Source organism: Podarcis cretensis, assembly GCF_951804945.1.
Source record: "Podarcis cretensis genome assembly, chromosome: 10".
Classification (NCBI taxonomy): domain Eukaryota; kingdom Metazoa; phylum Chordata; class Lepidosauria; order Squamata; family Lacertidae; genus Podarcis; species Podarcis cretensis.
Genome location: NC_137179.1, coordinates 11,870,373 through 11,895,452, shown reverse-complemented (window position 1 = coordinate 11,895,452; position 25,080 = coordinate 11,870,373). Strand labels below are relative to the sequence as shown.

The 25,080-nt window shown below is 40.4% G+C and overlaps 1 protein-coding gene across 7 annotated transcripts in view; it reads left to right on the top strand.

The window, feature by feature from the left end:
- The window catches only part of USP6NL (USP6 N-terminal like), a 139,707-nt gene that overhangs the window by 13,082 nt on the left and 101,545 nt on the right, over positions 1-25,080 (top strand). Inside the window, exon 1 of one of the 7 annotated variants that reach the window (XM_079992375.1) lies at positions 16,900-16,987. The exons of the other annotated variants lie outside the window; for them this stretch is intronic. Within the exon in view, the coding sequence (XP_079848501.1) occupies positions 16,915-16,987 (73 nt within the window). The 5' untranslated portion in view covers positions 16,900-16,914. Of the gene's footprint in view, positions 1-16,899; positions 16,988-25,080 lie in introns of those variants that run through there. 7 annotated transcript variants of the gene reach the window in all.

The following is a 25,080-nucleotide window of genomic DNA, read 5'->3' as shown; positions in this document are numbered from 1 at the left end:
TGGCAGGGAGGCGCTATCTAGCTTGCTGTTTTTAAGAGTCTGAAGCATGGCTGCCCTGTGGAAAGGAAAATAATATGCAAATGGAATTATGACAATCATGGCTTATTTGCTGCTTGTAACAATAAGACAAATAGGGGCCAAACAGAGATCGTCTTTGGTACAAACCACAGAAAGAACTCAAAGGAAAATAGGGAATAGGAGGCACTGCTAATCTTGGGGATCGAAAGCAAAAATACCCCAAGCCTGGTTTGCTTTCTGTTGAATAGAATTTCACCCTCATCAACCCTAAGTGCTCTGTGACCTTTTTGTTTAAAACAATGCTCTTAAGATTGCGTAGGGACTTCGTAGGCATAGATCCTTCATGGAAAGGTCAACCACTAATACATTGTTATCACTGTTTTTGCAGACACAGAAACACAGCCTGCAACAAATTGTCTGGCAGTCTGCTTTGCGGACTAATTATATAGCACTTGGAAATTTTAATAACTTTTTGGACTGTGAATGAAAGTGTTAACAGCAAACTGTTAGACAGAAGATGAATAATGCAGCAGCAAAACTGTTTCCAATGCTGGCCGTGACATTGTTCATGAATGTCTTTTCTAAGATAGCAATACAAAAATAGGGGAGATAAATGTTGCAAGAACTAGCGCTATCTATCACTTGCCAGCACTGAGAGCTTGAATGTAGAATACTCTCTCCCACTTCTTAGGCCTGGTTTGCACATTGTAGCTCCTAGTTGTGTTGATCATACAGACATAATGCTAAACCGTGCTTAACACTAGCCATGATCCGTTAATGGATCATGGACACTAGCTGGTCCATTAATGTTAATAGGCCACTGCTACGCCAACCCCAGTCTACTCTCAGCCAGCTCCTACCTGTCTGCGTTCCTACTTACGACCAGTCTAGGAGTGATTCTGTTTTTCAGCTTCCTCGTCTTCTTTTTTAGTCTCAGCGTTGCCCTTGGGGAAAGCAGCAGGGAGGAAGATAGGGGCAAAGTTAGAATCATTTGCCTCTGCTTGTAACTGGCTTTGGCTTCACCCACCAGTTTCAGTGGATACCAGCCACATCTGGATCCAACATACGGTACCTTGAATCTATGACTAAGCTAAACCCTTCCCTTGGAGGACATGTATTTAGAGATACCAGTGAGACCTGCTATTTTGCCTTGCAAGCAGGGAGGTTGGAGAGTTGCTGAAATTGCCCAGAACGGCTGGCTTGGTAGAGGTGGGACAACTAGCCACAGTCAGTGGAAGCCATGGCTTGCAAACTCATTTCAAACCATTGTTTCACATCCTGAATTTGCAGCAAATTCTTAACTGCAAAGAATTTGAGCAAATTCTTAACTATAGTTTAGGTGGTTAAATGTCTCTCTTAACCATAGTTAAGGTTGATTACCATAATGTTTTTATTGAAGCATTTGGTGATGGAGGTAGGGGAGGCAGTAGAGATTCTACCATGTTAGTTTCATCCTGTTGGTCTGCCAACACTGCCTCTTGTAGAATAGCTGTGGCTTGATGTGAATGTGGGCCTAATGGTGAATTTATACAGTCAGTAGCTGTGATGATATCAACAGAGATGACTACATATCTGTGCTTGGTAATGTTTTGGGGACAGACAACTAAGTCTCCTTCCTCAGTGGATGGAAAATATTGGTGCTCTTACATGTGCTGCTGCTCATTTGCTGTGTCGCTCTCTGGCTCTGGAAGCCTAGGCAAGTGGCTTGCTGAGTGAAGCTATAGCTGTTGCCTTGCCTGGCTCCCCTCCCTGCATTCTGCTATGCTATTCAGCCATAGGTAGGATCGTTTGGTTCTTTGGCTTTCTCTCTAGGCTGCATTCTCTACCTTTACCTATAATCTTTGCTGCTGGCTGCTGGCAGCCTCTACTTGTGGTGTAAACCTGACTCTCCCCAGGCCTCAAAGTTCTGAATGACAGGTCTTCCTATTAGCAATATCATCTATCTACATTTCAGTATATCAAGGCTCAAGTCTTATTAGGGCTGAGGCCTCTGTGGTATAGCTTGATTTTTTACCTTCTGCTGTCAAATGAGTGGTTCAGTCAAGCTTCACAAAGCCTTGACTCAACACAGAAGTATCGGCTTCAACACTACCACATAATGTAGTTGCTGCTTACTAACAGCTCTTTATGCTTCCAAAACTTACTTTCCCTCCAGCCCCTCCTAGAAAACTAATCTGTCCCTGTTTGGTTCCTGCTTTAATTTTCAAAACCCTCAAGCGCCTAGAGAGTCACGTACCTGAAAGTCTGCCTATTCCCAAGGAAGTTCTCTGGGTGGTCTATTCTGAGGCCCAGTCCCTAACTGTGGAAATTCCTCCAGAGGGAGATCTACCTGTCACCACCTCTATTGCTAAGATTCCTCAGTCCCCGGGTTTTTGTAGGTTAGTTTATTTATGGTTTGGTATTGTGCTCTTTGGTTTGGCCTGTGGAGCTGGCTTTTCAGAAGTTCCGTTACTGATGTGTATTCTGTTGCTGCTTTGTATTCTGTGATTTATTATTAAGCTGCCTTGAGTGTTAGTCTGCAGAATGGTGATGCATAAGGGTTTTTCTCCCTAAATATTTTTGTAAAGAAAAAGTACCAAAAGCTGATGTGCAAGAACATGGGAACTGTTCTTTAAAAATTGGAGCCTATACAAGCGTAGCAATAATGGTGCCTTTGGAGCATTATACTCTCCAAATGTCAAGCCTCCTAATTACAGTTCAGTCAGAATATTTGTACTGCCTCCAAAAGGAAAAAAAAAGGAAGTCTATAACTGAAAAGTTCTGACTTAACTCTCCATTTTAGTCCATGGGGCAGCCTCGAGCTCATTGCTGTCTTGTGCTGACTATATAGCAGAGAAAACAGTTGCTTGATCCAGTAAATATAGGAAGTGTTTCCTATGGGCAGAAATAAGAAGAAATTTGAATTAAATTAACAAAAATAAAATAAAATAAAAATCATAGGTAGCTATATTGGTTTATTAGAAAATTCAACAGTCTCAGTAGGGTAATGCCTTTATTAGGACCAACTAAAATGTCACAAAGTATTGAGCTCATTACTTTATGAGATTTTAGTTAGAAGTATTGCGCTACTGTGGGGTTTGAATCTGAATTATATAACAGTAATTTCCCCCCTTTTATGCCATGTTGCTGGTTAAGTGAAACTCACTATAATTACACCTATTGTAGCAAATAATTGTATTAATAACACCAGAATTGGTTTCTTGGTAGTCGTGATTTTCCGACCTGCTGCTTCCAAGGAATGCTATTTAATTTGACTTGTCTGCCTTAAAAACCCAGCTTGTTGCTGCGGATTCTGGGGTCCATGGATAAGATACTTGTTGCAGCCATCTTCCTAAAACTGAACAAGTTGACTCTGGATGGGAGACCAGCTGGGAAACTTGCGTATTCACCTTGAGCTCTACAGAAGAAAGGCAAGATGTACCATATTTTTCGCTCTATAACACGCACCCGACCATAACACGCGCATAGTTTTTAGAGGAGGAAAACAAGAAAAAAATATATTCTGAACGAAACAGTGGATATATGATTTTTGTGGTTCATGCTGTGGCCACAGACATGTGATCTGACAGTGAGTTTGGAGTAGCCCAATGCAAAAATCCTGTGGATCCATGCTTTGTAACCACGTTTTTGCACCACTGCAGCCCCAGGCAACAGTGGGTGTGTGATTTTTTTGGTGCAAGATGTAGCCATGGACATGCTATGTGATCTGATGGTGAATTTGGGGTGACCCAGTGCAAAAATCCTGAGGATCCATGTGGATCCATGCTTTGTAATCACGTTTTAAGTGGGGAAGGAAGGAAAAGCACTCAAGGGACAAGGAACACGCGTGGGGTGTGTGGAGAAGGATGCTGCTAATAATGCAGGAGAGGGGTTTAAGGGGAGAAGAAGCACGTGTGGGGTGGGTGGAGAAGGATGCTGCTAATAATGAAGAAGAGGGGTATAAGGGGAGAAGGCTCCTCTCCCCTCCCGCTTTGCTCCTTTAAAGAAGCAGGCTCTCTGTCCCTCTCTCCTCCCCACTCCGCAGCTCTTCTCCCTCTTTGCTGTTTCAAAGTGAGCCACGGAGGAGGGAAGGAAGGGGAACCATGGATCCTCTGCTCACAACTGCAGCAGATCCCCTCCGCCACCCGCAGGCATTCTCCCCATAACACGCACAGACATTTCCCCTTACTTTCTAGGAGGAAAAAAGTGAGTGTTATGGTGCAAAAAATACGGTAAGTGTAATCTAGGGTGTACATTTGTTTCACTTGTGGCACCGATCATAACTACATAAGAAAAGCAGTTACTGCTGTTGTTAATGACTTTTAAAACATTTATTTAGTCCCCTAGACAGTACAGTGGTACCTCGGGTTAAGAACTTAATTCATTCTGGAGGAATGTTCTTAACCTGAAACTGTTCTTAACCTGAAGCACCACTTTAGTTAATGGGGCCTCCTGCTGCCGCTGCACCGCTGCTGCACAATTTCTGTTCTTATCCTGAAGCAAAGTTCTTAACCCGAGGTACTATTTCTGGGTTAGCGGAGTCTGTAACCTGAAGCGTCTGTAACCCAAGGTACCACTGTAGTGGGCTGGATGAACAAGTAGTCTGATCTGGGGTATTCCTACTCCTACTTCATAATGTTTAGCAAGCACTTGCTACATATATTGGGCGCATGAGATTCTGAGTTACCATACCTCTGCTATGATCCCCAGAAGTTGTAACAACGATGCAGAGATTTGCAGTCTGATGGTCCTGATGAAGTCTGTGTTGTGTTGTTTTCGTTACTATGTTGTGCATTTTGTGTTTTGATACTGTCAATCACATTTAAAAATAATAACAACAGCTAGGGAATGAATAGCCACGTTGTGTGTGTAAATACATGAGTTGTGCAGAACAGGCAGAACATGCCCTCGTCCTGAGATGAATAATTAATGGACCCACAGTTATCTTCAAATTTCAAATGCTTATCTCTTGGTTCTTGTATTAGAACACTGTGAAATGTCTTGTAGCTATTTTTAGCTCTTGTAATTGATTTTCAGTTGAACCTTTTCTGTGACTTTTCTGTGTTTATGTCCTTTCTGATTGGGGACAACAACATTGATTTAGAAGAGCAGGTGAAAGTTCTGGGGGGAATTGGTACCGTGTTTCAAGCAATTTCAAAAGGATTCAGGTAGCAGCTGTGGACTTTCTCTGAGAAAAGATAAAAATAATTAAACAATAGAGCCTGTGCATAGTCTGTTTTGACCAGAGTTCTAAAATTATCATTTGCAAGTGTTTAAATCGACAACATGGGGCAGAAAATCTAGAAAGGTTTCCAGTACAGGACTTGATTTTTCTGCAGAGACGTTTGTTGCAAAAAGTCATCAGTGACAATGAATGGATGCCAACTGCAGATAATGATATTAGGCAAGCTTGGCGTTCAGCTTTGTTTACCAAATGCAAGTAAAGCAAACATGCTAAATTAGATCGCTCTCCAGAGCATCAGAACATTTCCCCATGCAAATTACCCTGCACAAACTACCAATTTTCTGGGAAAACCACACCGCTGGTTTCTGTATTATGTATCAATGCGTCAGTGGTTTGGGATTCTAGTTTCACGTATCAGCTATACTATTGGCAATCCTGTTGGAACGCCTTTTTGAAAACTATAATACAAGGATGAGGAATCTGCAGGCCTTCAGATGTTGCTGAACTACAGATGCCCATTAGTGGTGCAATTAGCTCTCTGGGAAAAGGTTGAGCTAACAATGTAGCAGCAGTAATAAATACTACCAGAAAGGCATATAGTAGATGCAAAATGATAATGGCTTGTAAACTAAGAGTGGGCACACCTGAATAGTAGTAATGTGTTCTATAGCCTTTTAGGTAGCAATTTTATTCCTGCTGACCTTTTTAGGCTGTTTTAATTTTCTTTTTAAGTACTTACATTTTTTTGTAAGCGCATATGAATATGATAATATTTGTAAGATCATATGAATATGATCAAAGTCAAGGTACAGTGGACCCTCCAGATACAAACTTAATTCATTCCAGGGGTCCGTACGTACACTGAAAAGTCTTCAAGTCAAGGCGCCGCTTCTGCACATGCGCGCATGGCAAAACCCAGAAGTATACACTTCCAGGTTTGCCACGTTCACAACCCAAAAGTTACCTTCCCCGAAGGTAACGTAACCCAAGGTACCACTGTATATAAATTCTTATGACAGATATTGTTAGGGAATGACTATTGAATCTTCCGTCTTCCTTTCGCTTGCTAGTGTAGTATGGGGCTGTTTGTTACTATGAGTTTTTTTTTAAATGGTGGGTTTGAATCTGCCTCAATAAGAAGCTTGTTGAATACAGTTAGTCATCCAGGGGTCATTTACCTTTACCTTTTTAGTTCAATCTGATATTTCAGTGGCCCTTTGAAGCCCCGTTCAGTCCATCAACATCACACTCCCTTCTCCATAGGCAAGGACTTCATAGACTTTCTTAGACTTTGCAGTGTCTTGGGTGGTGGCTAGAGATATTTGTTTTCCTCTCCTTTATATGTATGTTGAACTCCCTGCAGTGTGCTAAGCAAACATCCATTAGAACTGCAATCCCAGGATTGTAATGTATCACAGAGAATTATTTAGCTATTGGAAACTTCAAGACTTAGAACACATTTATAATAAATAATAATAATAAAAATAATAAATTATTTATATTCTGCCCTCCTTGGCCAAAGCCGGGCTCAGAGCGACTAATGTCATACAAGTAAGACAATGCATAAAAACAAGTGATCAATAAATTAAGATACATCCCACAAGTAATTCAAACAAATTAAAATTAAAATTAAAACTGAACAAGTGGCAGTCTTCAGGTTAAAATTGAAGGCGGTTACAACTGTTTCCACTGATATTATAAACACCTGTGAGCGGGCTGGGAACCTCCTTCGTGCTTGTTCTTATATCTGGGAAATTCCGGATATAAGGCAACCCTAGTTTAAACGGAAATGACAAAGGCCATAAAACTTGCCTTCTTTATGTGCCTTGTACCACACCCTGACAATAAATTGTGCAAATCTCTTATTCAGCCAGTATGGATTATCTTTACCAAGTATGAGTTATATCCACTTGGTGCCCCTCTGGAAAGCGCTTTATTTTTTAGGCTGTTCGCCTCTCCAAGCTAGCTTGTAATCAGAAACAACAGAGGATAAAAAGAACAAAAACACAAATTTAAAACTACCACTTTACACTTTGCACATTGCTTTTTTAGCAGAGCTGGAAAGAATATAATTGAGTCAGCTAATAAACATCATGCCTGGAAGGCCAACTGAAGGGGAAATGTCTTCAGGAACATCTTGGAGTGGAGCCTTTGGTGGGGGAAAATAATCACCTTATCGCCTTTCTTCTGGGGAAAGTCTCCACTGGAGCAAAGATCCTTCCATCAGGGGATGGATACCAAGTAGATATATCCCTGTATGTATGCTCTACTCTTTCTTGGTCCTTCCAGAGATCCCCTCTCCAGATTATTGATCAGATGCTTCAGGGTGTGTGTGTGTTCTGCTGACCTCTCACTGGGGCAATGTCCTTTTCTGTTCTATTCAGGTTAGATGAAAACGTAACTCTTCACTGTCCTCTCCACCAACCCTGAATCTCCTTACTTTTATTATAGCCTGCAGAGTTGATGGTTTTATTTGAGTTACTGTTGAAAGAGAAACTTCCATTGTCTACTAAGAGCTTAGTATAAAATGTATTTAAAGGCCTTTGACAATATGTCTCGTGATAGAACGGCATTTTATTGGATAAAGTAAAATGCACACTTTAGCAGGCAGAATTTATTACTGCTGTCTGTTTGCTCTGTGCTCCTAATGAATCATCTGTTTCTTCCAGTGGTTAAATAAGGGCTGATGTCCTTGTAGTGGCTGCGTCCCATTATGTCTTGGATTAAATATCACCACAGACATTTCCATGCAGTGAAGTATTTGATCTTGTTAACAAACTGTGGCAGATGGAATTGTGTGGTTACCTTCATGTTTCTGGGCGATGTGAAAATGGGTAATTGTGTCCCATTCATGCCGTTTTTCAGGAGAAAATTGAAGAACCTTGATGTATAAGGGCAGCAGCAAACAGGCTTTCTTTGCTGTCTCTTTGAATTGGATTGAGGTGGAGGGAATCCAAAATTTTCACTGATTCATTTACTTCTGACAGAACTACTTTGCTTTTCAGTGTCAGCATGTGGAGGTTAATATTGGTTGCTGTCCTTGAAATTACTGTGTTGACAGAATTTAGAGGGTCCCCCCCATCTGTAGTGCATTTTGTTACTATATATATTGTTCATTCCAAAGCATGTTTGTTCACAAGTAAGTTGTACTGCTTAATAATAAGGCTTGGCTTTTATATAGAACTTGTGGGTGTTCAGAGCACTTGACATGAATTATTCACATTGTAAACTGCTCTGGCATAGTATGAAAGGCAGTATATAAGTCCCTTAATTTGTTTTATTTTTCTAGTTTTAGCTAGGGATAGTCAAATTCAGTTAAATTTGGTTTCTCTCAGTTTCATATTTCCCCAATTTTAAGTTTGATTTATCACATTTTCACATCAGTTCTCTGATTTTTTTAAAAATGAAAATTTGTATTTTAGCATGCCTTTCTTCTAATATACACATTCCCCCCCAAGCAATTCCCCTAGAACAGTTGAAATTATTTGACTAATATATGCATTTTTTATTTACACTTTAGCCTATGCTCAATTTTTTAGTTGCATTACAAAATTCAGAGAAGTGCTCACTTTGAAGGATAGCTGCAATTTGATTCCTGCATTGTTTCAGAAGGTGTGAGTTAGCATGCAAACCAAACTCAGGATTTTATGCAGCTAAGTTATCCCTGATGTATACCCACTGAAATTAATGGACTGTAATGTCTATTAATTCCATGGGCAGGCTCTGAATATGACCAGCCCTGATTTCTCCCCACTCTCCAACTGTAGACCTCCAGTTATCATAGAATAATAGAATTGTAGAGTTGGAACAGACACGAAGGGTCATCTAGTCCACCCCCTGCAATGCAGGAATAGCAATGCAGGGTCCCCCATCTAATTTTGTAACCTATATAACAGTTTTCAGGTAGGCCACTATTCCCCCCCCCCCAATACAGTACATTAGAGGTGAACTCCTGAGACTGAGTGGCTTAGCTAAGACTGCTTAATGAGTTAATGAAAGAGGTGGGAATTTCCTGACATCACTCTGTCTCTTGGCATTAGTTCTTGAACATTAGTTCTTGACATAGCAGAACCACAAACATACTCCTTTCCTTTTGTGTTTCGCTTTTTATGAATGAAAATTGAGCACTTCCAGCTGCACCCCTCCCTTCTCTCATGAAGAGAGCCATCTCTGATAAACCTTAGCTTGGGGAGGTAGTTCTTTCTTTCTTTCTTTCTTTCTTTCTTTCTAAAAAGAACAGTTTATTGAACATTTTACAGTGAATTAAAGTAAATAAGAAAAAGAAGAAGAAATACATAAAAAACAAAGCAAAGGAAAACGACAATAATGAAGTAACAATAAAATGTAATTAAGGTTACAAAACTACATATTATATATGTAAGTAGATAAACTTACTATTTCCGTCAAGTAAATGTCAGTTCATGAGCCACTATGGTTTCAATAAATGCGTTCCAAATATCATTAAATTTGTCCATACATAATCTTTTTCTGAAAGCAATCCATTCATAGGTTGCAAGAGCTGTCATGTTGTCAAAGGGGGTTTAGCTTGGGTGGTACTTGTCCAAGAAGCAGTTGTTGTGGCATATCTTGAGAGAGTGACTGCTGTTTCTATGATTTTCACCTGAGGAAATCCTAAGGATTGCATCTTTCTGGATAACCCCTTGAGTGGTTTTTCTGGTAGTTGTTGTTGTTGTTCTTTTATTTTGTCCAGATAGGGGCTCATCTGGGCCATCAGCCAAAGCTGTTGGAAGACACTCCACACCACCGAGGCCACCTGAGCCTCAAGTGACAACCATGGATGCAGAAGTACATCCAAGCTGCATACCTGCTCCTTCAGATGGAGTGTAACCCCATCAAGAGCAGGCAACCTCCCATCCATTGGGTCTAGGGAACCACCCACTAACAGCCTCTCTGCAAAGGAATATCAGCTGAACATGGCAGCAAAGCAGAAAATGCCATTCTCTGCTTGGTTGGTTGAGCACTTGGCTTGCGTTTGAAGCTGAGTGTGAGGTCAGTGTCGAGCTCCAAGTGTGGGAGGAGTGGTTCTCTCCATCATGGCTGCCCTTTTTAGAAATAGGGCATGAGAAGGAAGCAGCTCATTCATCTCTCAGTGAGCTTTTGGAGGTGCTTGCCAGAGACGAAAACGATGCTTGCCATGGTGAGCGTGGTGCGGGAATTTGTAGGCCCCTGTGTGGGAGTCTGATGTTTAGAAAGTGCTAAGTGCCTGTTCACTGATAACTACTTTGGATTCTAGCAAGGGAAGGGAGAATAACTTGCCAAATATAGCTGTGTAATATCGGAAGAATCATAATCTGTTTTGATGTAAGTATGTAGTAGAATCAGTGATGAAGGCAACAGATGGCTCAGCATCTAACTTCCTGCTTCCCAGTAGCATTCTCCCATGTGGTTTTGAACGGAATGAGTGCAATACATTTTTATCTTTTCCAACTATACTATTTCTAACTTTTAAATATCTAAACTTTAAACTGAGGCCAATATCCATCTGTTTGCTCGTGGCATTTGCAATGCTAATAAATTAAAATACATAGCATGATGTTGGTGTGTGTAAGTTTGCACACCTAAACCTATTTCTAATATCCTTTCTTGCTCTAGAGCCTGTGCAGACAATCTTTCACCCTTATTCCCCATGCATCCATTTGGTTGTGTGAATTGGCCTTAAGTCACAAGAGGTTTTTGGAGTTTAGAAGAATAGCATCATCTTTCATTGTGGAGTAAAGGCAGCTGCTGTTTGGAGAGATTTTTTGATATTTTCATGGCTTGGTGCTGTAGCAGTACGTACCCATCAGTTTGCTCTAAATGGTAGCTAATGACAGGTCTACAGTTAAATTGAAAGCAAGATTCTTACACCTCTCAAGTGGATAACCTATAGCAATGTTTTTCTTGTTCATGATGTTTAACCAGTTATCATTGTTGGGGCTTCTTATGTGCTTGATATCATTACAGGAGTCTAGTGATAGTACCTCATGTGTCTTTGTATAATTTCCTATATGCAAAGTGATACCTGTGAAGGAAAACAGTTGTGTAAAGAGACAATTTAATGAACTGCATACCTTTCTTGGTGTGGACTAGAAGGTTGGCTCTTCTTAATATATTGCACCCGTTTTGCTAGAGATGGGATGTTTGGCCCATTCTCATTTAAGCTGGGTTTATCCCAAATTGAAAACAAGTGGTGAAGTTCAGTGTTGCATAATAAAAAGCCATTGTCCTTCCCTTTTCTTTGTTCCCCCAGATCTGCTCAAAGGGTCCCCCAGCCCTCTGGAGCTGGCAACCCCTGCTTATAAGCATTTGAAATAAACATTGAGTGGTGGGTTTGACTAACAGGTTTTTGGCTGTCCTTTGCGCTGTAAATGTGTTGCCTTCTGGCAAAAGTCCACAAAACCTTTTTTTCAAAGAACAGCTAATTCTAATTACGTTAATGGAGACATTTTTGATCTTGGTGACAGCTGAGTAATCAGAACTGAGGTCACCCTTTCATATGCTTCAGGATATTAAACATAGGAGCGCTTAAATTTGTAAGCTGTGCTGGTAGTTTTTTGGCATCCTGTGTCATTTCAGACAGTTATTTTAATTTGCTGTTAATCTCATGATTTTTCCACTTTTAGTTAGGTGAAAGAAACATGTTTATTGTCAACTTGATCAGAGGTATCCGTATTCAGTGCAGCCATCTAACTGATCTAAACTGGTGTGAACCTGGCATAAGAATGGTGTGAACAGCATGACTGTTGCCATCAAGAGAAATGGCTCTGTCTTGTGCAGAATTAAAGATCTGCATACCTGTGTGCAGAGCATAAAATAAGAACAGAAGCATCAGACGAAGGACCCATCTGGTCCTTCATGCTGTTTCACAGTGGACAACCCATTGCCTGTGGAAAGCCTGCAAGCAGGGCATGAGCAAACAGCACTTCTCCAACTTGTGCTCCCCTCAATGTCAGTACTGGACTGTCAGCCTTATCCTTCATGAACATATCTAAACCTCTTTTACATGTTTCCAAGTTGGTGGTCATCACTACAACCTGTGTTAGTGAATTTCCATATTTCCTTAAGTATGTGAAGTACTTGTTGATGTGTGTCCTGGATCTTCCAGTATTTAGCTTTCCTGGATGGCCTTGGCTTCTAGTATTTTGAAGTGGAAAAACTTCAGCTTTCTCCACACCCATGTGTACTTTTATACCTCTTTTTTGAACCCTATACATTTTCTCCCACTCCCAACTTACAAAGTCCAAAAAATGTAACCTTTCCGTTAAGGGGTTGACTCCAGCCTCTTATTTTGCTTGTCCCTTTTCTGAATCTTCTCCAGTATCAACTCTGTATTCCAAGTGTGGTTGTGTCATAGATTTGTAGACTGGCATTTTGGATACTGGCAGTTTTGTTTTCAATTTGTCATAATGATTCCTAATACGAAATTCATTGTTTTCACAGCTGGCTTAATGTTTTCATCTAGCTATCAGCTAAGGACCCAATGTATTGTTCCTGATCAGTTCCCACTAGCCCATTGACATATATGTGAAATCAGGACCCTCCCCCCATAAATATTACTTTACACTTACTTTAATTGAATATCATGGGCCATTTTAATTCCCATTCCCCCCTCAAGATCCTTTGAGAACTCCTCTCAGTTCTGTTTTGTTCTTGTCACCCTGGTGTCATCAGCAAACTTGAATATCCCACAACTCAGCCCAACCCCAGGCCAGCTATGAACAAGGTAAAACACACTGATTCCATATTGATCCTTGGGGACTCCACTCTTTACATTCCTCCATTGGAAAATTCTCATTTATTCTTACTCTCTGCTTCCTTTTTTTTAGCTAGTTATTTATTGATAAGGGTGCTAGGCTGCACCACACCCAGCTAAAGAGAGATTTACTTTGGTTTAGCCCTTGGTAATTGTGATTTCTGTCAAGGGAGTATGCAGTGATGTTGCGGATTGTGGTGGCACTACAAAATGCAGTGGTTCTTATATCTCTAGGGTTCTGGGGGCATGCTCTTTTGGTTTTTGGTAGGAAGGTTTAAGTTTTTAGCTTTCATGGTTTTTGAGTAAAACCTGCAGCCGTGCTGATGACTTCTACCAAGACTTTGAAAAGTAGACCGGCAGTAAGTAGAAGCTGGAAGTGGTTACTGAGTGGTGAAGACCTGGGCTCACATAAGATGTAACACCAGGCCATGGTTTGGTGCCACACAAGTGAATCTTTATCTTGAACTCTCCTTTCCCCCTCTCATTGCATGCTGCGATTACGTCCCTGCCTGCTTTATGCAAAACATTGCTTGTCTTTTTTTTTTTTTAAAAAAAATTATTCAGCTTTTAAAGATTACAAAGAGAAAAAACAAAACAAAAAAAAAACAAAACAAGAAAATACAGAAAAAATGCAAGCAATTAAAAATAAAAAACACAGATCAAACCTTTACATAACTTTCTTTCCTTTGCTTATTTCCTTGACCTCTTCACACCTCCCTTTTTTGTATTCTAGTTCAATTAGATATTTCAGCAAATCCTTTCCAGCTTTGTTTTTATCCTATTAATTTATCTTAATATACTGTATTTTTACATTCTCGTCTTTCACCAATTAACAAATCCATTTTTACCTAATCCTTTATATCATTTCTGCTAAAAGCACATTACTTCATTCCAACATCCTTCTAACATTCCTTAATTTTGCAATGTTTCTGTAGATAAACTTAAATTTTTTTCCAATCTTCTTCCACCGACTCTTCACCTTGGTCTCGGATTCTGCCAGTCATTTCTGCCAGTTCCATATAGTCCGTCACCTTCATCTGCCATTCTTCCCGGGTGGGTAAATCTTGTGTCTTCCAATACTTCGAGATGAGTATTCTTGCTGCTGTTGTTGCATACATAAAGAAAGCTCTGTCCTTCTTTGGCACCAATTGGCCGACCATGCCCAGGAGAAAGGCCTCTGGTTTCTTCTGAAAGGTATATTTAAGTACCTTTTTCATTTCATTATAAATCATCTCCCAGAAAGTCTTTATCCTTGCGCATGTCCACCAAAGGTGAAAGAATGTACCCTCAGTCTCTTTACATTTCCAACATTTGTTATCGGGCAAATGATAAATTTTTGCAAGCTTGACTGGTGTCATGTACCACCTATATATCATTTTCATTATATTCTCTCTTAAGGTATTACATGCCGTAAACTTGATACTTGTGGTCCATAACTGTTCCCAGTCAGCCATCATAATGTTATGTCCAACATCTTGTGCCCATTTTATCATAACAGATTTCACCATTTCATCCTGAGTATTCCATTTCAACAGCAAGTTATACATTCTTGACAGAAAAACATTGCTTGTCATTCCATGTGACTGTAAGTTGTTTTAAACTATTTTTAACATTATGATTTAATGTTGTAGCCCACCCTTGGACCTTAGGGTGAAGGCTGAGTAATAAAATAACAATAATATATTTTGAAGAAAATGATGAGTGACAGAGGACTTTTTTACAGAGGAAAAGATAACTTGAGCTAGTGCTGTGTTTCATCTCTCTTTCTTTTTGGTTGGTGAGCGAAAGGGGATTGCTTCACTAAATGGTTAACATTTCCTCCCCAACCTAACTTATTTTAATCACACACAGGCCCTTAATATTGGTGGTGACACAGAGCTCATGGAAAGCAAATACTTTCTATATATTGCTTTTGTGATCATGCCCTTTTCCAGCAAGCTAGAGAAATGGCCTCCCATAAACCTCTTGTGTGATTCAGGAAAGATTGGGTCTGAACATGCCTAAATTATTCATTACTTTGCTTATTATGAATACTAATGTAGCTTTCCTTTTGTTTCATGCTGGCTCTTTCGCTCATTCTTCCTCCATGCTTGTCGCAGGCCGGATGTTTAATAGCATCCTGACAGTTTTCCAAGATTGCTTTAGTTAGTGCTTAGGATTCCTTGCTCTCTCCCACCCTGCCCCAACTGTTCTAATAAGAACATAAGATGCTGCTGTATATGGAGTCAGCGCAGTGGTCCATCTATCTCAGTACTGTCTACTCTGACTGGCACTGGCTCTCTAGGTTTTCAGGTAGTTTTTTCCCATCCCTACCAGGAGCTGCAAGGAACAGAGATGTCTGGGACCTTTTTGTATGCAGAGCTTGTCTTCTAAGAAGATTAGATTAGTTGAAATCTTATTTTCTTTCTGTCAGACCAAGACAGAAATATGTACACACAAGGGTTAGCATCTTGCTCCCCCCACCCAGTTTTGTTGCACCAACATGTCTACTGTTTGGCATGCGAGATGACTCCCCTCCCCCTCCAAGGCACTACCTAGACCTGGTCTGCATTTGTAATAAGTCTTATCAGTTATAGCGTGGCAGCACCTGCACTTTGGAACTTTGGAAGCCTGGGGTTTGTTTTGGGATAGCTCAGTTGGTAGAGCATGAGGCTCTTAACCTCAGGGTTGAGAGTTCGAGCCCCACGTTGGGCAAAAGATTCCTTCATTCCAGGGAGGTTGGACTAGATGACCCTCGTGGTTTCTTCCAACTCTAGAGCTCCATGATTCTATGAAATGCAGAACCATATCAAGCTTCCTCTTCCTGTCTCGAGTTCTAAGGTGACAGGGTAACCCAAGTGGGTGTGCTTCTAACCAATGTTTGTCAACCTTTGTGTACATGTATAAATGTGATGTGCTAACTGTAGCAGCTGCCTGACATGGCTGCACTCCAAATCCAGCCTTCTAACTGGAGCAGGTCAGTGCATGTGTGTGTAAAAAAGGGCCAAAAGGCCAAAGAAGATCGGACTTTCTGTGCTCTATGTTATGGCAGGTGCTTTTATCGTAATGAAACTGTCTTCTTCGAATATTACAGACTTTGTAGCAGTTCTGTTTCAGAATTTAGAGCTATACAGGTTTTGGAAGTATGTGGCCCCAAAGTGCTTTAAAAACAAGCTTATCTGGCTTCATTTTGTAGGTTCTTTGACCATTCGTTCCTTTTTTTTCAGTTTTGTGGGTTGGAGTGGTAAGCAGGTGTTACGGATGATAAACATACATTTTGTGTAATGTTCTGGAACGTTTAATTGCTGACATTCAATTATTAAGATTACCTGACAGAAGCAATAGGAAAGCTTCAGACTGAACGTATGTTCTGTGCCCCTGGTGGTAGGATGAAGCATCGCCTGGAATGCTCATAGGATTTTTCACTGTGCTGTGTAAGAATTCTGCTTCTGTTCAGGAACGTCAGAGGCAGGTGTGCATGAAAGGGGTACTGAACTCTTGGGATGCTTGAAAACATTCTTGATTTTCTGCTAAGGGCTTGAAGTTCAGCAAGGTGGAGATTTGGGTTATTCTCCCCGCCCCCCGCAAGCAGCTTCACCGGTAGATTTGATGCCTGTCTCATGGCTGAAATCCTTTCAATATCTTTGTGCTGTTGAAAAGTGCACAAATTCATGTTTTGAGCAGGCGCAAACATGCTCACCTTCTGCAGTCCTAATTGAAGAAAGGCCATGCTTACTTCTGACTTGCTTGATGGAGAAAGCGATGAGAGTTGCCTGCCTGGTGTTGCTTTTGCATCCATGTGCTGAAGTCACTTCAAATCCATCACCTCTCGCTGTACAGTTGTCAGGCACCCTAAGCTATTCCCCGAAAAGGTAACCGAGTTGCTGCTGCGTCGCTCTTGCTCCAGCTTATTTGAAGGCAGATGTGTAATGATCTGTAGGGATGAAACCTGTTGGCTTTCCAGAGGAGCAGCTGGTGGCTTTGATCTTGCTAACTAGCAATGATTCAAGTCTTGCAGATTGTGAAAGAGCTGGTGTCACCAGCACGACGTAGAACAGATTCTGCAAAGAAAGGTAGGAACAGGCTTGAAATATTCATTCTTAACTGTTCAAGTAATTCTTGCGGAAGCGTAGTCCTGCAGATTGGCACTTGAGCAACTGTCTGAAGCCTATGCCATCTTTATTTCAAGGCTGCATGTTTCACACTGGCATTCAGCTGCTGCAGCCTTGCTTTGAGTGGTGATAAATCTGATAAGAACAACATTGACAGTGCTGAAGAGAATTCTAATAGCCCTCAATAACTGAAGATGGAATTTAAGTATATGTAGATACTTTATTGTAAGGATCGTATTCTATTGTCTCTCTTCTCTCGTCACCCCCCCAATAATTTTCTGCCTTTGTAATTCAGAGTGTTAAAATAGCACTAGTATGCTAGAAACGGCATATTTTGTAACTAGTATATTTGAGAAACTAGATGTCAGTGATGCTTGGGAATAGCGGCTGTATAAATCTCATGTGCATTGCTTTTAAAGTGGGTTATATTTAGCATGTTTAACTTTAAGATTAGCTATTCTGAAGCAATTTTACTTAAAAGCACCCCTTTGATCCCCTTCCATGTCAGTTGTTTTGCTGTAATCCCACTTGCTATTTTGTGCTTTAAAAATGCCTTCACAATATATCTGAACTGGTTCCGCCTACACGTGAGGGTTTAGTGAATTACTCTTGTTTTTACGACTGCAGCCAGCTTTAGAAATGTACACATTTAGGTAATTATTTTATAGATTTTTGAAATTAAACATTGTGATCGCAAGCAATCTTGAAGCCTTTAAGGAAATTAGGATTTTAGCAGTATTTTACTTGAAATTTTGAAGCAAAACTTGTACTTTCTCTCTCTCTCTCTCTCTCTCTCTCTCTCACACACACACACACACAATGTATATATAATGTGTGTGTTTATGACATGTAGGTTGAGTGCATCTGTACTTTAAGTTCTGATACCCCAATAATAGACACACTTCACTTGAAGAAAGTCCAGTTTGTTTAATTAGAACTTAATTTTAAGCAAATATGCCCAAATCTGCAGACACAAACTACTGTTAATCTAAATGAGTTCATCTACAGACACTTTAACTTTCAATTTTTTGGTTCTTGGATATGCTATGATGTCATAGTGAGGGTACGATTATACCTTCCCCCTAGAACTTAGCTTTGTATTTGTTAGACAGTATGTGTATTGACTAGGGATGCGGGTGGCGCTGTGGGTAAAACCTCAGCACCTAGGACTTGCCGATTGCATGGTTGGCGGTTCGAATTCCCGCGGCGGGGTGCGCTCCCGTCGTTCGGTCCCAGCGCCTGCCAACCTAGCAGTTCGAAAGCACCTCCGGGTGCAAGTAGATAAATAGGGACCGCTTACCAGCGGGAAGGCAAACGGCGTTCCGTGTGCTGCACTGGCTCGCCAGATGCAGCTTGTCACGCTGGCCACGTGACCCGGAAGTGAGATGAGCGCACAACCCTAGAGTCTGGCAAGACTGGCCCGAATGGGCAGAGGTCCCTTTACCTCTTTACCTTTTATGTGTATTGTCTATATATCAGTGTGAGTATTGGCCATCTATAATGATGGAACTCATTTATACATGTTGCAAAGAACTAACTCCGGATGGGGTTGCAGTCCACCTGAAGAACTAGGGATGCTTGTCCTAGAGATGCAGGTGATGTTAGTGGTCCAGGACTACTCACCTTTTAGCCTTATTTAGATCTTGCCTTGGTTACACATCTGGCTGTGTCCAATATATGCCCGGGTTTGATTATTCTAATGCACTTTACAAGCATTTGAAGTTTGTCTAGAAACTAAAATTGGTGCAGAATGCATCGACTCTAATGCTTATAAGATATAGGCATCTTGTACATATTCTGTACCAGGTACACTGATTGCCTATTCTTTGCAGGGCCAAATGGTGTTGATCTGGCTTAAATTCCTTTAAAAGAGCTTTAAAAGGTTAATTGAAATGGGCTTCTGATGCTCTGTTCTCTGATTCACTCTGTTCTCTGATTCACTGGTGAGAATTGTGAAATGAGTGAGTACCAGGCACCATATTGTTTTCTGGGGTGACCCCACATCTTTGGAATGCCCTCCCATGGAAAGTGTGCCTGGCTCCTGCTTTGCTAGCCTTTATGAGGATTTAAAAGACTTTTTAAAATTCCAATTTGCATACACTTAATTTTAATGTATTGTGCTTTTAATTGGGGTATTATCTGCTGCTGCTTTATTTTAATGCATAAGTTAAATATTGCTTTTCAGGCTTGGTTATTTGCTCTGTATTTTAAAGTATGTTTATGTTATTGAAAAGTGGACTAGAAATGTTTAAAATGTTTAAAAGATTATAATAATTATTAGTTGTAGATATTATTCTCTCTTCTTGCTTCCACAGTGAATCAAAAATTTAAAAATACACTCTCTTCCCTCCCTTTTTGTGGGAAGAAATAAGTTTTCAGTCTACTCCACTTTTCATTTTTCTCTTCAAAACTCATACTCTATTTAGCCAGAATTCAGTCAGTCACTGAATAGTTTTAAAGTTTTATATGAATTGTGTTTGCTATGTCTCATGGAGGTAGAATATAGGCAGTTCAGCAGTTTGTGTCCCCATGACATTGAATTATTTTTGTGCTGTAATCGTAGACATGCTGACCTGGAAGTAAGCCCCATTGGACTCAATAGGACTTACTTTTGAGTGTATTTCTATAGATTGCGCTGGTAAGGCTTTTAATTTTTATCTGTATCATTTTCTGATTTTGTACAGCAGATAACATATGAATGTTGTCTTGATGCTTTGACAGTTTGGATCCCACCCCCAAAAAACCCTCCCCCCTGCCCCCGCTACTTCTTGTTCATAAGAATCAGCTTCATTCTTTTCTTAAGCTGTGTTTCATGGCGTTGTGTTTGTGTCATGCAAACTGTGTGTATATTAAAAAATTACTATCAGACCAACCACCACCACCACTTAGCATGATGGATCTGCATCTGAGGAAAGTTCATTTACAAGAGAATGGCCTCTTCAGAATAATCTCCATTTAGGCATCTCCCTCTAAAATGGAAATAGCCACTCTCTCCTCCTCCCACTGTGCCCCCAACGAATGATTTTCAAGTATTCTCTTGGGTATCTTGAAGGATGGGGCTCCTAGCTACCATATTACAATCTTTCAAGAAGGGGCCTGGTTCCAAAGTTCTACATAGTTTAATTTATGTGAACTCTGACACCTCTTCTCTCTGTTTTCTTTTCTTTCTTTTTTTTGCAATTTTTTTTTTAATTAAATTTTTTCCCATAAAAAACTCCAGTCATATCAATTTACACATCACATATTTTAGCTTATTGGACATCCCTCAACTTCTCTGACAATCATTCGTAGTTCGAATCCTATCTTCACATTCCTTAATTTTAATATTGCCATTAAACACTATATTTCTGACCTTATTTGCTTTCTAACAATATTCCTTGTATTTTCACAAAGCTTCCTTAAAGCACACTAGCGTTGTACAGTCCTCTTCTCTCTGTTTTCAGAGGTCTTCTTCAGGGGCCTTCGTAGTTTACCCTTTTGGTTTGTGTTATAGTTGAGTGGATCTTTTCTTTTTAGGTGTGTCCAGACTCCCTAGTCTTCTTCCTAGGAAGACTCAGCTGGCCTCTAATTTCAGGTGGTAGTTTTCTATCCTTTTTTTCCTGTTGAACCTTTGAGAGAACAGGGCTCTTTTGTTCCCCTGCTTCATCTACTCCTCTTTTTGCTGTGGTCATTGTAATTTTGTCTATGAAGTTGAACGAAATCTGTTCTGGAAGTCCGTTTGACTTCCAAAATGTTTGACTTACAAGGCGCAGCTTCTGATTGGCTGCAGGAGCGTCCAGCAGCCAATCAGAAGCTGCGCCAGATGTTTGGCTTCCAAAAATCATTTGAAAAACGGAACAATCACTTGTGGTTTTCAGTCGTTCGGGAGCTGAAACGTTCGAGTTCACAAGCATTCGGCTTCCACTGTATTCTGCATTTTAAAAACACCTAATGCTTTGCCTCAGTAAACATTCATTTGATGGGAAAAGTGCATGTAAGTATTCCATTTTAAAAAAAAATCTAATTATATATTGAAAACCAAACTATGAAAAAGTGAAACAGTCCTTTCCTTGTCCAGTATCTCTGAAAGGACTCATTGAGTTTCAAAAATAAAACTGCTAATATATGAAGTAATGCCATTGTATGAGCCTAGATTGAGACCACATTCGGAATACTGTGTCCATTTCTGGTCACTGTACCTCAAGAGGAATATTCCAAAGCTGGAAAAGGTGGAGAAAACAGGAACAGAAATGATCAGGGAAATGGAGCAACTCTTCTAACATGACAAATTAGAACATTTGGGGCTGCTTAGAAAAATGGTGAGGGGCTATTGGTAAAAAAATGGGACATGTTAGGGACAAAGGAGAGAGAGAGAGAGAGGTCTTTCCTCTCTTACAAATCTAGAATCCAGGGCCATCCAATAAAGCTGAACTTTGGAAGATTCAGAGCAGAAAAAAGGAAGTACTTAGCACAGATTATAGTTACCGTATTTTTCGCTCTGTAAGACGCACCAGACCATAAGACGCACCTTGTTTTTGGAGGAGGAAAACAAGAAAAAAAATATTCTGAATCTCAGAAGCCAGAACAGCAAGAGGGATCGCTGCGCAGTGAAAGCAGCGACCCCTCTTGCTGTTCTGGCTTCTGGGGTAGCTGCGCGGCCTGCATTTGCTCCAAAAACACACACACATTTCCCCTTACGTTTTAGGAGGGAAAAAGTGAGTCTTATAGAGCAAAACATACGGTAAATTACAGCATTCACTTCTTCAAGACGTGGGGATGGCCACAAACTTGGATGGCTTTAAAAGATGGTGAGACAAATTCACGAAGACCAGGCTGTCAATGATTACTAATCATGATAGCTGTATACCACCTCCAGAATTAGGGGTAGAGTGCCTATGGATACCACTTGATGTGAAACAGTGGGGGGTGGCTATTACTCCTGCGTTCTGCTTGTGTGATTTTAATATGCAGTCATGTTGGCCACTGTGGGAAATTGGATCCTGGACCATATAATAAAGCCTGTGTCCCTGGCCACTAAGCTTGTTTGTTTGCTTTAACATAGCAAATATTCTTCCAGAGTCACACAATTAAACAATGTTCTAAGTTTGTCTCCTGACAGGGCTTTGCTGGTAGAATAGATTGGCGTATTGTGTGGGCAGAGCAATATTTGATTATGATATTTAGACAGCTACTTAAACAACTTGGTCATTTGAGAATTAAAATGAATGTCTTAATTTATTGAGGGAGTTGTCTCTTAATTAATCTGTTCTTATTTTAGGTGATAACCATGGCTGATGTTTAACATTTTATACAGTGAATACCAGATCTCTTGCAGCCGATATAAATTGCTGTGTTACTAAGCAGTCCGTTTCCCTTTCCCTTTTAAAAAAGGGCAGTAAATTTATCTGGGTTGCCCAAGCTAGGTACAGTGGTGCCCCGCAAGACGAATGCCTTGCAAGACGAAAAACCCGCTAGACGAAAGGGTTTCTCGTTTTGGAGGTGCTTCGCAAAACGAATTTCCCTATGGGCTTGCTTTGGAAGACGAAATGTCTTGCGAGTTTTTCCGACTTTCCCCCCCTCCCCCCCTTTTTCTAAGCCGCTAAGCCGCTTATCCGCTAAAAGCCGCTAAAAGCTGCTAAGCCGCTAATAGCACTAATCCACTAAGCCGTCAATGGGCTTGCTTCGCAAGACGAAAAAACCGCTAGATGAAGAGAATCGCGGAACGGATTCTTTTCGTCTTGCGAGGCACCACTGTAATTTACTGTCCTTAAAAAAGAAAAAGAAAAGACTGCTTAAACATGTCTCCTGGTTTCTTATGAGACACCAAACCTTAATATACCTTAATATACCTTCTCTTGGCTCTTAAGTGAGGAAGGGCCATAGCTTAGTGTTGGAATACATGTGCTGAATGTCACAGGACTGGTTAATGGAATCTTAAGTTAAAATAATGTATTGACAGATTTTGCAGTATTAGACTAGATGCAGTAATGGTCCAACTTTTTGTGAGCATGTTTATAGCTTGTTGATGCTATATTAATTGTTAAAGCAGCAAATGTCAGTTAGGAGACCACGTCAGAACATTATAGGTTGGATTTACCATAGCGCATTGGACAGAATAGTGTATTCGGAAAAAGGAACCAAGCATATATCTCTTTGGACGCATTAAGGCATTGAGTGACTTCAGGCCAGTTACTAACTCAGGATTTGTACACCATCTGTAAACTGGAGATGCTAATCCACTTTACTGAGGTAGCGATTAGGTTTGTGGAATGAAGGTTTCAATGCACTTGTATAACAAGTGCTAAAGAAACTATAGGCAACTTGCAATATATATTTAACCGTAACTGACTTTTTCTGTAGTACTGTAATGTAAAGAGGTGGTGAACTTTACTGTCTCAGGTCACCTTAACAAGTGGTCAGTAGGCCGCAGCAAAGTATATTGGTGTGCATTCCCGTGTATTCATAAATATGTTTGTGTTCATAGCCCTTCATATGTGGTCTGAAATGTTAGAGAAATGTTAGAGAAAGGAAGACAGGTAAAGAATAGTTGATATGCTCTTCAGGGGCACACTTTTCGTGACTCTTTAGAAGCTCAGGTATTTCATAACACAGCTGCAAGGCTGCTAAGACATTTAAATATCAGCACATCTCAGCACTCAGTAAAGAATTCCACAGGTTAGCAAATTCATTTCCTAGCATGATTCAAAATGCTGCTTTCCTTTCCTTTGAAAAGCCCCCCAGCAAATTTCTGTCAGAGACAACTATCAAGACAAACAATATAATCAGGAAGAGCAACAAAACGAAAATAGCAAAACATGGTGGATAACTCAAACATGTAAGAGAGAAAGGGCTTTTTAAAACTCTAAATCTAGGGTATTTGAAATACATGCTTCCAGATAAATCTGCTTGGATGTTAAGCTTGTCATTGGAGTTGTCTAAGGGTGCCCTTGCCATCTCAAGTGAGACAAAGCCTTCACTGTAGTGGCCCTTCAGATTTGAAACTTTCCTTCCTGCTTTGTTTGCCTGGTGCCAAGATTATTGGTTTTTGGCAGCAGCTGGGATGGTCTCTTTGGGGGTGGCAGCTTCTAAGGGTTCTAATAGGTAATGTGATTGTAGATCTACAGTTGGTATATGCTGCTGCCTTTCTTTGTGGCTCCTGTTGTGTATTGGCAGCTGCCCTGGGAATTTAAAAAGTGGATTCAGAACTAAAAAGGGAAATGTAGACAGAACAGAAGTGGTGTTCTTATTCATTCATTCATTCATTTTCATTTCATTCATTTATACGCTGTCTTTCTCCCAAGTTGGGATTCAAGGTGGGCTACAGCATTATAAACAACAATAATAAAATACAGAATAATAAAAACAAACTAGTAAAAACAATAATAAAACATATTGCAACATATTTACAACCAACAGTTAAGATACAATTAAGTTCTGCTGTACTACAGCTGTTATTTCTAGCTGGGGGGCAACATTACTGTGAATACACTTGAAAATGAGATGTTTTAATGGTACTTGGCTCTGAAGGAACTTGGTGTTTTATTTTGCTGATAGTCTACGTGACTAGCAGGCTGGTGATACTCTCTGTGGGCCTTAGGATTTCTTCACTGAACTCTGTGTTGATGGATGGATATATTCAGAATCTATTTAATCTCTTTGGTTTGCCTTAAAAAAAGAAAGCTAGTCCTTGAATGTATGAACCTTCTGGTTTGGATTGTTTGTGTGTGCTCTTTGTGCTGGGATTTTGAAGGAGCAAAGTGGAAAGGGAGCAGTTTATTTTCATCTCCCCACAAATAGTCACTTGTTTCTCCCTAGCCTGGTCTTTACTATCAAGGCTAGCTTGTGAGGCCTGCATGTTTTCCTTAGACAGTTTTCTCGAAGTATATGTCCGTGCTTTGCTGTTTATGTTCCAGTACTGATAGCAGCTCTGTTGCATTTCAGGGTGGATGTGGTCAGCCACACCAATTTTGTTTGTATGCTCGAGCCATTGGGTCAGGTTCCTCAGATAAGTACACTGACAGATCCTAGAGTTGGGAAAGAGCTGGGTTGTGCTGGGAATAGTGCTTTTCTTTTCA